The following is a 13,094-nucleotide window of genomic DNA, read 5'->3' as shown; positions in this document are numbered from 1 at the left end:
GATCGTGCTACTCGTTATTCATTTATTATCAAGTGCCTTTTGTGTGCAAAGCAATGTGACAGGTAGCACAGGTGACAGCGTGGCAGACAGTCAGTATACGGCTGTGTATCATCCCCCCCAAGAAATTTATAATTGAGGAGAAAAAAGAAGACATACATATTAATAATTACAATGTAAAACAGAAAGTGATAAGGTTTGAAATAAAGGTAAAGTGCCCCAAGAGCTTAGAGGAAGCAGTAATTGCTCCGAGCTGAAAGGCTCTGGGGTTTCACTTTAGTGGAAGCACGTGAGCTAAGCTGGGAAGGATGCATAGGATTTTCATGAAAACTGCAAAAAGGGGAGAAAGGAACAAGGGAAGCATTTCAGAAAAAAGGTCCTATGTAAGCCATAGAATTGAAGTGGGAAGGAATGAAGCATTTTTGAGAAACACTGAAGATTCCAATTTGACCAGAGCACAGGGTACAGGAAGAGAAGCAGTGAGAAAGAAAGCTGAGATGCTGGCCTGAGGCCACATCATGAAAAGCCTTTACTACCCTGCAGACATTTAGATACCTTATAGGTAGAAGAGAGCAATTCTAGCTATCCAAACCAAATTGTGATCCCAGTTAATGCTTGTGCTGACAACTTAGGCTATATCTACAAATAGCAAGGGTAACAATGAGAGTATTTTGGAGGAATAAATCAATGTATTCACAACCTCAATAATCCTTAGTTTCTAATAGTCCCATGGTTTCCATATCAAGAAACTCCTGGTAGACTCAGTATAGAAAGGGATGCAAATGACAGCTTGCTGTCCTACAGGAGACAAGGATGTTGCATAAGGTGAATTCTCATCAGGTAGAAAAAGAGTAAAAATCCTCCCCTTCCACTCCAGTGGAACATGAGAAGAGAGGAGAGAGACAGAAGAGAAGCAATCAGTTAGACTTACATGTGCCTTAGCTTTCTACTCAAACCAAAATCCAAGGGCGGTGGGGGAGACTCAGAGGAACACGGGCAGGGTCACCTCCATACACACATGGGGGTGGCTGCACCAGTATAAGTGCTGTAGGAAGAGGCCTGAGTTAGGATCCCCAAGCCTTCCATGGCCCTTCGGCAGTGGGTCAGGGACTCAGAGGTCCTCACATGCCATGACAGGGAAGGCAGGGCGACCCCGACATAGAGGTGCTACAGTCCAGACAGGAGTCAAACAGAGGCCCTGGATGAGAACTGAGGTGAGGCTGAGTCATTCAGGGAGGCCCAGGAGGTCCAACTGAGGCAAGAACACAAAAGCACAAGGTCAGCAGTCTCCTGCCAGTAAAACAAATCAACACAAGGAACCCCAGGACCAGCCCAGACCTGACCCCACCACAGCAGAGGCCAGTGAGGCCCAGAGAACAGCACAGGGGTCCACAAGCAACCACAGTGAGGGCTCAGAAACCTCACTGCCTCCACCCCTGCCCATGCACCGTACATCTAGAGGCCGTCTGGAGGAGGAGGCGAGGCTCATTTGAATAGTTAATTTTCAACCCTCCCCTCAATTATATTTATCAACTATGCTCAAATATGGCGGTCGATCTCCACCTCGTCACCTTAGACCAGGTCAGTGGCGTATTTTGATTAAACTACTCTAAATACTACTCTTCAAGCTGATCTCCCTTCTTCCACTCTTTTCCCTGTCCAATCTCTTCATTCAGCAACCAAAGCGATCTTGGTTAACGCACCATAGTTGGACGATGTCATTCCTTCAGTGCCTACCACTATGCTCAGAATTCAATCCAAACTCCTTGCCTGGCCTTGCGGGGCCAGCATGCCCTGACCCCTGCCTATCTCTCCATCCCCACCCACCCTCCCCTGACTCTGGTCCCCAGGCTCCAGGCAACCTGAGCTGCTCTCAGTGCTGGCATGTGCCAAGTTCTTTTCCTGCTCAGATTCCTCACGTGCACTCTACCTCCAGACTGAAATGCTCTTTTCTGTACTCTTCATATAGCTGACTCCTCATTCTAAGTCTGAATCTAAATGTTATCTCCTGAGAGGCATCTTCCTTGATCATCCCTCCAAAATAGGATATTTCTGCCACTCTCTTTAACTACACCCTCTTTAATTCCATCTTTACTCTTCACCCAGTTGGTAATTATACATTTATTTTGTTGTTTACATATTTACTATGTGTCTCTCCCCCTAGACTACAACTAGGAACCCTGTCTATTTGATATACCATTTTATGAAACAGAACCGAATATGACATGCTATTCATGCTCAATGAATATTTGTTCAGTGAATGCATGGAGTGAGGGAGTAGATGAATGAATGAGGATGCGGGAAACAGAAATCACCAGTCCCAAAGCCATCACAAGCCTTAGAGGATACAAATCAAACAACTCCCCCAATCCCATTTGCTTTCACTGTAGGCATTACAGACAAAAGTCTTGAATGTCTTTCCAGTCAGAACAAGGTCTATTGGTAACTTCCATTGTAGCTAAAGCTATGCCACAGCAGTCATGCTCAAACTTGGTCTGATGATAATGAGGCAACATGGAAAATACAGAGGTTGTGGAAGCATTTTTCTTCCCTGATTTTTTTTCCATAACCTTATACTGATGTGTATAGTCTGAGTTATTGAAGACTATGGGATATAAGGGGGTAATTACTGGCTTGCCACCATTCATTTCAATCATTTTCCCTCACTATTTTGCCTAGTAACATAGAGGCAGTTAATAAATGAGGTATACCTCACCATGCACAGTGCAGACAGAAATAGCACAACCTACAAAGAAAATGAAACCTGAATATTCTCAGTATAATTTTACAGGACCAAGGCTCAAAGAGACTTCCCTTATTAACACTCTTATTCTTTTTTACCATATTGCTTGAAAAGCATTCCATCAGGATAAAAAAAAATTTTAAGCCAACATAAAAAAAAAATTCTGCACTAATTTGATTGGAAAGTTAGAGCAAAACTGGCTCAATAGTTCAGGATCTAATGAGTGGCTCAGAAATCCTATTGAATTTGCTTATACAACCCTGGCTGTGGTTTCAGACTTCCTATGTAGTTCATGTAGCCAATTCTCATCAAGAAATAAGACTGTATTACCTGAGGAGAACATGGCTGTGTCATTTTGAAATCTAGTTTCCTGTTTGGAAAAAAGAAAAACAAATCAAGGTTCAGCAGTCTTTTTCCCTTAGAAAAGACAAAGACTCTGCAATGGAAATTTCCTGCTAATTCCATGAGGACATATTGGCGTCCCCTTCTTCCAAGGAAAAGCATTAAGTGTAGGATCACCTTTATTCCCACTTCTACCACCTCGTTCTCCATGATGAGAGTCTGGGCATGGTGTACTTTCCTCTCTGCGATAAGCCTGCCAAGTTGGCACTCCAAGAGCAAATAATAGTAATAATAACTTCAGTATGCTAGTGGCCCTGGGAGTCTATGCATCAGTCAGCAAGGGTGAGAAGGAATGGGAAGGGGGGAAAGAAAAGCATAATCTATTTCATGAAAATAGAAACTCTTTCTTCACACTTCACTCCTACTTATATCCAAGGAAGCAGAACCATGGATACATAAGGAAACTGGTAGTAGAGGTATGCTGGCTAATTATTCAGTCATTTTCCAAGCATGTAGTCGGTACTATGCATAGACTATAAATATCTTAGAATTATGGAAATGGAAGGGTCCTTCCTCCTCATTAGTGGTTTGTGGGCTTCAAAATGTCATAGGCCAATTCTACTCCCCTCCCCTTCCAACATGTGAAGGATCAACAATGGCATTACAATTTTTTATTCTACCAGATAAAGAGAATTAACAGCTCTCTATTATCTCCTGCCATCATTATTCCATAAAATAAATGAGATTTTAGTAACAAACTGAAGACCAGAAAGAGAAAATAGCTTGCTCAGAGTGACACAGGTAGCTAGTGGAGAATTTAGGACCAAAACCCAGGTCTCCAAATGCCTAACCCATTGCTATCTGTGGAACAGGACACTGCCTTTCCTTAGGAAGGCTAGGCAACAGTTCATTTCAGTTCCGTTCCCTCCATTGTCCTTCCTGACTTGTGCTCCTCCGAACAAGTCCCTGAGAGCAATGAGGATCTATCGCTGACTCTTCTCTCTTTCCTTTCTCATAGAGTTCCTAACCCTTCCCTTTAAAAAAAAAATGAAGTAAACAACTTTGCTTTAAAATATTATTTGTTCTCAATCTAGAAGGTTGAAGGAAATAAAAACACAGTAATCACTGAATATAGCTCACAAAAGAGAACAGTTTATGTTACCCAGCCTCTTCATGACAAGTCTGAAAATTATTGTTGGGTAACAGATCTGACTTACAGGATGCAGACCTCAAGATTCCTGGGGGAGAGACCTGAGGTTAGTTTGCTTTATTAGAAGGCACTGTATCCTATTAAATCATATCTACGCAGCTAAAGGGAATGTTAAACAATCACACTTGATTTACCCAGGGACTGGAGGCTTGTTAAACAGGCAAAAGCTGTTATCTAGATTTTAAAATGGGCAGAATTGAGAATGACTCATCTATTTTGAATGTCAGCACATCATGAATTCACTAACGTGACATGAGAACAGAGAGATCAAGGTAGTTACCTATTGAATATAATACCTTCGAGAGCCCACGTAGCTCCTCCAATTCCCAAGAATCTACTTTCTTCTTAATGAGCACTTTATTCTTTAAAATTGCCTCTATTCCCCACTAGCCTTCATGCCTGTGCAGGTGCGGGTATTTAGCAATGTAGGCTGACTACTGACAATTTGATGCCAGGTTTGTGTCAGTGACTTAATGCAGGTTCCCTCGTCTAGTCCTTATAATTCTATGAGGCCAGGACATTTTCAGACCAGGAAACACAAGTTGAAAGGGGTTAAGAAACTTGCTCAAGGTCACACTATTCACCAGTGAAAAGGCCAGAAACCAAACTAGATATGCCTACTACCAAGTCCCATGATCTTAGTCATGGCATCCTACCCCCACCAAACCACCACTGCCCCACTCAAGTCCAAATATAGACAAAATATTTATATGAATAGAATGTACTCAGGTGCAGGAACACTGTGAAATAATGCAGAGGAAGTGAAAGGGATTTCAGGTACCCATGTTTGGTCTTCACAGTGAGCTGTAGGTTTTTAGTTTTAGCTTGGGTTATACTGACCCTTCTTGGCCTCTAGAACCGATCTCAGTGAGGCAGTAGAATGGTCATTTATCAGTGTTCTAGTTTGCTCTACCAACTACGTTCTAGAGTCATATTTATTGCCACATCTGTCTGTCTTCATGAGAAAGTAATGATAAAAATGGCGGCTGGGGTAGTTTTGGAAAAAATCCAAACAATTTTCCGAAGAACTTAGACTTTTATTCCCCCTCTCCTGTAACACAGTTAATCCCAGAGTTCCAGTTGCTCAAAAGCCATGTCTATATTGCTGCTCTGTCTAGCATCAGAGCTTAAGACATCTTGATTATTAAAGTTTTCTGTAAGGACTCTCCACGGTCTCTGCAATTTTACTATCTGAAGAGTTCGAGAGAGCTTAATAATTTTAAAATAGCGTCCATGGCAAACTAAAGCTCTTCTTCTACTTTAGATCAAATGCGGCATCTAAAAGGAAAGTCCAAAGTTGGGAACACTTTACAGCTGCTGAGAAAGCCCAGCAACCGTAGAGCACTTAACATTTATTGGACTAAAGGGTTGTTGTATATCAAGTTCCCCTGAAGGTAAAAAGCATCTAAGGAATTTTATCAGGACGTGCCATGAAAGATAGAAAAATTCTTTCTACTGTATATGAACTAAAGATTGTATCACTCACCTTCATCTGCCTGTTACATACTAAGCCCTTGATAAATATTTACTGAATCAATGTTTTTCCTCATTGCTTTCTTTGTCAGAGCACAGTATCCATTATAAAAGGTATTAAGTACGATAGTATACGTCCATTTTGCTCCAAGCAGGCCCAAAATAAAAGTAAGCAGACTTTCAAACTAAATAAACAAGCAAAAACTCTGTTTTAGAAAAGAATTCATTGCAGGATCCTACGAATTAGACAATTTACCAAAATCTGAAATACAATCTAACTTACGAAAATGAGATTCACATACAACTTTCAGAGAACTGCATAAAGTGAGATCACTTGTGAATCCAACCAGTCACCCTCCTCAGAAAAAGAACATTGTTTAGAAATGCCCACAGTAATTCCAGACTTGGCCTCTCTCTTCCCCTCACCCACTCACTGTCTAAGTAGTGTCTCAATGTCAGAAAAAGCATCAGTTCTTCCACAAAAACTTCCCTCATTCCCCAAACCAAAACAACAAAACAAACAAAAAACTGTGTCCACATCTCTGTTGTTAAGTTATTCCACTGTATTATCATTATGTATTTATGTGTCTTTCACTCCACTAAAACTCTTCTTTTCTTAGGGAGAAATGCCTTAATCTGCTAAGCTTAGAATATCGTAAATTCTCAATAAACATTAATGGAATGAATGAATATATTACTAACATAAAAACATACACATCTTAGGGTGTGGCCGGTGAGCACATGGAGGCCAATTTAGTCTGAAAGTGTAAATGGAAGCAGTGGGTCTGACATAGAGTTTGAGAGGCTTGATGACTTTGATGTAGCCTGATGGACGGCTCCACGGAGAGGATAAGAGGGAAGGAATGAATCAAACCTCAGGAATTTCAAGTGATGAGGAACATTTGCCAGGATGTAGTAGAGATCATGAAACATGGGTACAAGTACAGAGAGACATGAAAATGACTTAGGAGGTTTGGTCCTCCTGGTCAAAGATCTTGCCTCTGATCTAAATCTAGACTCTGACAGCTGCTACTAGGCATTACCCCCTTGTCATCACCAGTGCCGCGTGTGCGCCGCCAGCCTGGTGTCTCTCATTCCAGCATTTCAGTGCCATGCAGAAGGACTAAGCACTTCTTACAAAAGGATGAGTAAACTCCTTTAAAAGCGGCTGCAGCAGGAGACTCTCCAAGGCAGCCTCTTACCTGCTGGTTCTGATAGGCTGTGACTGTGGTAAACACGGTCTCAGGAAAGTTGAATGTTTTCACTCCATCCCCAACAGGAACGGCTTTGGTGGGTGAAAGGTCGCTGCTGAAATCCTTGCGAATCACGTGAACCCGAGGCTGGTATTTGTGCATAGAGTGAAGAATGATCTGAAATGAGAAGGGGAAACATTACTCCAGCGTTGTCTCTAAGGTCCCTACATCTTTTCCAGCTCTCATGCAAACAAAATTACAGGATAAAAGCGTTACAGGAAGAGCACAGTTTAGAGGTGGGATGTATGGGAAACTGGAAATCAGTGTACTTTCCCATGGCTGGAAGGACTAAGTGATCGGATAGTATCACATCACATGAAACCATGTAGCAAATATCCCAATCATAGGTGGCGAGTGCAATATGTTTGCTTTAATTGGATAAATACTGAATGAATTGGTTCCAGTACCAGCAGACATCACTCCACTAAAAGGTCTCAGAACCTCTGCCATGTGACAGTTGTTCCCTCCTGCTTCAAATTTTCAGCACGAGTTCATCTGTCTTTAAATTCTACAAGCTATTATTTGCACTTTGTTATTGATTTTACGGACATTCTCTCATGTCATGTCAGAGTTAAGGGTATATGCGTCTTCTCTCTTCCTTGGAAAATTATCATTTCCCTAAAGATAGGAGCCATGGTTTTAGCTTCTTTCATCTCCCCATATCATCCAGTATGGATCCCGGCATTCAGGGAAAATTCAGTATGTGTTTTACTGCCAAAAATAAATTAATAACATCAGTTGCACCAATTATACCTGGCAAGCCTTACAACCTATTCTTCTCTTATAAATTCATAAATTTCTTGACCAATCAGCCAGAACTGTCCCCCAACAGTTTCCCTGAGTTTACTGCCCTGTGAGTTATTCTATTAAATACTGTGATTTATTCACCATTTTAAAATGTGTCCTCTGTTTCTGTCGCTGAATTCTCCTGACTTGACCGTGAGTTCCTGGAGCACAAGAGCTCTGTCTGATAAACACAACCTGACTTACAGCAGATGTTTGCTAAATGTTAGATTTGTAATAAACGTAATTTCACAAAAGGAAAAAAAAACTTTTATGCTTACTTACTTAAAATGACTCAAAGATTCATTTGAGATTCTCAAAATCTCAAATGAATTTAAGAATCTCAAAAATATTCTTATTTTACATGTTTGAAAAAAGCCTGGGGCTAGTCATTTCTAGAGCAAAAGAGGGGGAAGAGGGAGGAAGAGGAAGATGGGATTATTTGACTCACATGTCCTTGATCATCCAATTCATTGTTGGTCAGCTTGAGTTTGTCGAAACTGACCACCTGTCTCATCCAAGTATCTCCAGAAGCTAGAGAATCAGGGTGTATATAAACTCTTGGGGGCACAGGGGAATCAGCATTGCCAGCCACCATCCACTTGGAGCTGTGATACACATATCTGAGACAGAGAGGGAGAGAGGAGAACTCAGACACAGATGCAGAGAGGGAATAGAGGCCCAGGAAACAATTAGGGACAGGAGGGAGGAGACACAAAGAGATGAGAAGAATGGAGTAGGATGGATTAAACAGAGAATACAGAGGAGAAAGGGAGAAGGGTGGATAACCAGGGAATATGAAATAGAGATGGAAATGGAAAACAAGATGGGTGGGGGAGGGCAGGAAAGTGTTGTAGTTAATGATCAAAGCTGCAGCTCTCACAAGGAAAACATTCTCACAGTCCTTTTTCTTTCTTCTTCCTCTCCTTGCCTTGCACCCCTGTGTGCACACAGGCATCCTGAACCCACGTGTTTAGCTATGGAAAAGGTATTTTACTGCAACCTTTCACCTTTCAAATGCAAACCATATAATCCATTGGCCACTTGTTCAGGATTTGGTTCCTTATTAAAAACATCTTCCATATTGTCCTATAAAACACAGCCATGTGCAGACACCCTCCAAGCCTCTCACTTGTTAACCATTTCCTAGCTAAGAGTCTGAATTTAGAAGCATTTCAATGAAAACCTAGTTTTGAACATCATCATCTTCCACATTATTTTCCCACAAAGTCACTGGAAATGAGACTAGGTTAATCAAAGCCTTCCCACTAAGTGGGAAGACTTAGCAGTGTTTCTGGGAATGGCTGCACTAAGGCAGAGACCTCCATTTTCATTGAAATGGAGGATGTTTTTAAAGAAAAGAGCATCTCCCCTCCTAAGTCCTACATCAAGACCACTTCTTTCTTAGCCAGCTCGCCCTCTAAAATACAAGTAATGGTCTTCTCTATTCACCTCTCACCTCCAAATTCATGGGCTCAGGGCCAAGTTCTGAAATATCTCAAAAATGAGCCATGACTCACTGATTTGACTGAGAGCTCAGGAGATCAATTAAGCCACAACTTGTTTCAGACAAGAACTATGTGTAAGGCACATGGAGACTATGTTGGCTTTTAATGGCTCTGAAGGAAAGTTATTTAACAAACTTGTTCACAACCCATTTTAATGAACAAAAATTCCCCTTAACTAGATGTTCTTCTTGAGGTCTTACCCAATTCTCCCATTCTTCCCCTCCATCATCCACAGGATAATCCCTCAGATATATGATTGAAGGTACTGTACTAATCCACTTCTCCCATTTTCCAAAATAAATCATCTCAACTCACTTAGTATTTCATAAACCAAATCATTCAATATGTTAATCACTTTCAGTGTTAAGTGAGTTCATTTTAGACTTAAGATCCATTTGACTTTTGCTGCTCTGGCAGACCTTATACAATCCCACTCTTTAGAGAGATGTAAGGAGGATTCCAAACCAAACCATTACTGGTCTAACTTCCTACCTCTAGTGACTACTTCCTGTCTGGTGTTCTGCCACAGGCCATTGGTATGTCCTCCATCCTTGTTCCTTATCCAGTACATTGTACAGTGCACTGTTAAAATGCTTCATCTAATGAGTTTATAGAACCATCCTGGGATACTGGTGATGCCCACAGTTCCACATCTCAGAGTCATCCTTACCTGTATCTTTTATTGTCCACAGGTACAATGTCCATTGCTATGTAGTACTGCTGGTGTGGATCCAGGCCAGTGATCTTCACTCTCATGGCAGGAAACATCCTCCTGTGATGGGAATAATGTAGGAAGCTCAGCAGTCAGAGGGGGAGAAGTAGCAAGAGTAAAAGCTTGATGAGTCTCTTAATAGGAACGCTAAGCACACAAAGTCCCATATCCTCTAATTCTCAAAGTTGGCTGTTTTTTTTCACTTTGGAAATTATCACTGTCAAATATGCTGAGGATTTACATTGCTGAAATATCACCTCTTCTTAACTTAAATTGAACTGTTTCATTATTCATACACTCAAAGACCTCATACCGTAACTTGTTTTATAGTATTAGTTAATCTTTAATGTGAGATAGATGGATAGACAAGAGAGAGATACATAGATAGATAGAATGTGTGTATATACATTTCCTATTAGACTATAACATTCTTAAATATACTTATACTCTTATACTTAATATACTTGAATAACTTATATTCTTCTTATTCCCCAAGTAGCTTGTCACAATTGATTGTAGTAATCATGAAATATTTTCTGATTGAGTCTATTTGAAAATGACCACTCTAAAAATAATATCTCAAGAAAAGAAGAAAAAAAAGGAATGTGCTACCAGTTCCCAAATGAAGGACCACCAAAGTCTTTTTATTTTTATGCATAAAACTGTAGAAAAATTTCTGCAAGTTCTCAGGCTGTCAACGTGTCTGTCAGAGGAAGGACGCCGCAGAATAGGGAGCAAATACCAAATGAATTCTAGTGGCCTCTGGGCAATACCTTGTTTCTACCACAATGGCTTGTTAAACTTGCCAAAGCAAGCGAGGTCAGGATATGACACTTTACAACTACTCTCATAATTGAAGAGGAGAAGAGGGAGCAGCCCCACAGAGGTATTGAGTTTCAAGGAGACTAAAACAAAATTCACCATTCTTCTTTAACCGTAAGAAAGAAGAAAAACATCAAACTCTTTTGCATGTCGTGAATTTAGGAACCAGACATAAGAAGTGCTTGGTTCAAAAATTTGGATTGCCCTGAATGTGCTCTAGAGTACTTGTACACAAAATGCTGCATTTAGCTTAACCATCTGGGGCCAGTTAGTTGAGCTGGGCAGAGCACGGTGCTAATGAGGTCAAGGTCACAGGCTTGATTCACATATGGCCTAATTGGCTTTGCTCCATTTCACGGCCACAGACCATACCCTGACCCCAGACAGCCATCTTGCAAGTGTGCACTGGTTGTTTACATGACAGGCTTTCTGTGCTAGTCACACACTCTACTACTCAACAGAAACAACTCAAAAAGCAAATATCCTCTGGCAATAGGTTGGTGACATCATAATCATATTTGGGGGGAAAGCACAGAGGGACCACAGACCTTCAACAGGGATGATGGCTAATTCTTAAATATTTGCAAAGAGTAATATATTACCAATTCTTTCCCACTTTATAACTTTTCAGAAGCTTCTATTGGTATATCATTTTAGATTTTCTTTCTCTACCCTCACAAGCTTAATTAGAAAGCCTTATATTTTATTTTATTTTAAATGTATTTATTTTTGGCTGCGTTGGGTCTTTGTTGCTGGGCACGGGCTTTCTCTAGTTGGTGCGAGTGGGGGCTACGCCTCATTTGCGGTGCGCAAGCTTCTCGTGGCAGTGTCTTCTCTTGCTGCAGTTGCAGAGCACGGGCTCTAGGGCATGCAGGCTTCAGTAGTTGCAGCACATGGGCTCAGTAGCTGTGGCTCGCCGGCTCCAGAGCACAGGCTCAGTAGTTGCGGCGCACGGGCTTAGTTGCTCTGCCGCATGTGGGATCTTCCTGGACCAGGGATTGAACCTGTGTCCCCTGCATTGGCAGGCGGATTCTTAACCACTGTGCCACCAGGGAAGTCCCAAAAGCCTTATATTTTAGTCTTATGGTTGGCTAATGAAATTTGATGGTGGGTTGCTCATAATGACTAAATCTAACATTCACTATAGGTGAGGCACTTTGACTCACATGAACTCTTTCCAAAAACTTAGGAACCTTGGTCTATACATGTATATATAGATCATTAATTCCCGACTTAATAACAATGATTTATGATTGCCCTGTATATATAAATATTTGGAGAGCATCTTGCCCGGGATGGAAAGTCCTCTCCCTTGTTATCTGAGATACGAAAATGTGGTTCCTCTCAGCCATGTAAAGAGGCTGCATTACATTGAAAGAGATAAATTTATTTTCTTGATGACTTTAAAAAAAGGGGTTAAGATGTTTTTAAAGTCAATACCTGTTTTGTCTGAAACACTTATATGACCTTGAGTAGAGAAGCTACCTGTCTCTTTTCAGAACTCAGGTTCTAAAATGAATGAGCTGTGTGGCTCTGGATAAGCCATTTAACCTCACCATCTATAAAACAGAGGAAAGGAACTAAATAATCCTTAAGGTGACCTTTTGCTTTAACATTCTCTGACAATTCTTAAAATCTGACCAAAGTTGCTCTTTCTTTTTGTCAGTATTTTAGCACAGAATATCAGGTAATGTCATAACATCCTAGAGAAAAATTAATCTTTCATATTCATAAAATGAGATGTGTTTGGTTTTAATTTTATGCCTAAATTTAGGCCAATTCTTTTGACTTCCAAACCCGTTTATCCCTACAAACACCTCTGTCCATGGTGCTGATCATGCAGGTTTTGTTGGTGCATTCAAAGATTGAGGGCTCTGTAGACTACAGTAGTTCTGAATCAACGGGATTATACTTTGGGATGTGAGAAGAAGTAGGTGGTGACTAAGATCTTCTGAGAGGGAAAAAGAACAGAGAGTCATACATAACTAACAGTAACTAAGAAAATGGAAATTGGGGCTTCCCTGGTGGCGCAGTGGTTGAGAGTCAGCCTGCCGATGCAGGGGACACAGGTTCATGTCCCGGTCCGGGAAGATCCCACATGCCACGGAGTGGCTGGGTCCATGAGCCATGGCCGCTGAGCCTGCGCGTCCGGAGCCTGTGCTCCACAATGGGAGAGGCCACAACAGTGAAAGGCCCGCATACCACAAAAAAACAAAAAAAAAGAAAGAAAGAAAATGGAAATTGGAGTTAA

At 41.2% G+C, this 13,094-nt stretch overlaps 1 protein-coding gene across 1 annotated transcript in view; it reads right to left on the bottom strand.

Moving 5' to 3' along the window:
- The window catches only part of TBX15 (T-box transcription factor 15), a 103,412-nt gene that overhangs the window by 27,275 nt on the left and 63,043 nt on the right, over positions 1-13,094 (bottom strand). The window contains exons 3-5 of the mRNA XM_019919173.3: positions 9,980-10,081; positions 8,253-8,424; positions 6,968-7,135 (exon numbers count right to left, since the gene is read on the bottom strand). Of these exons, the coding sequence (XP_019774732.2) occupies positions 6,968-7,135; positions 8,253-8,424; positions 9,980-10,081 (442 nt within the window). The remainder of the gene's footprint in view (positions 1-6,967; positions 7,136-8,252; positions 8,425-9,979; positions 10,082-13,094) is intronic.

This window comes from Tursiops truncatus, chromosome 1, assembly GCF_011762595.2.
Source record: "Tursiops truncatus isolate mTurTru1 chromosome 1, mTurTru1.mat.Y, whole genome shotgun sequence".
Lineage (NCBI taxonomy): Eukaryota > Metazoa > Chordata > Mammalia > Artiodactyla > Delphinidae > Tursiops > Tursiops truncatus.
Note: the sequence above shows the minus strand (reverse complement) of the source record. Positions and strands in the feature narration are given on the sequence as shown.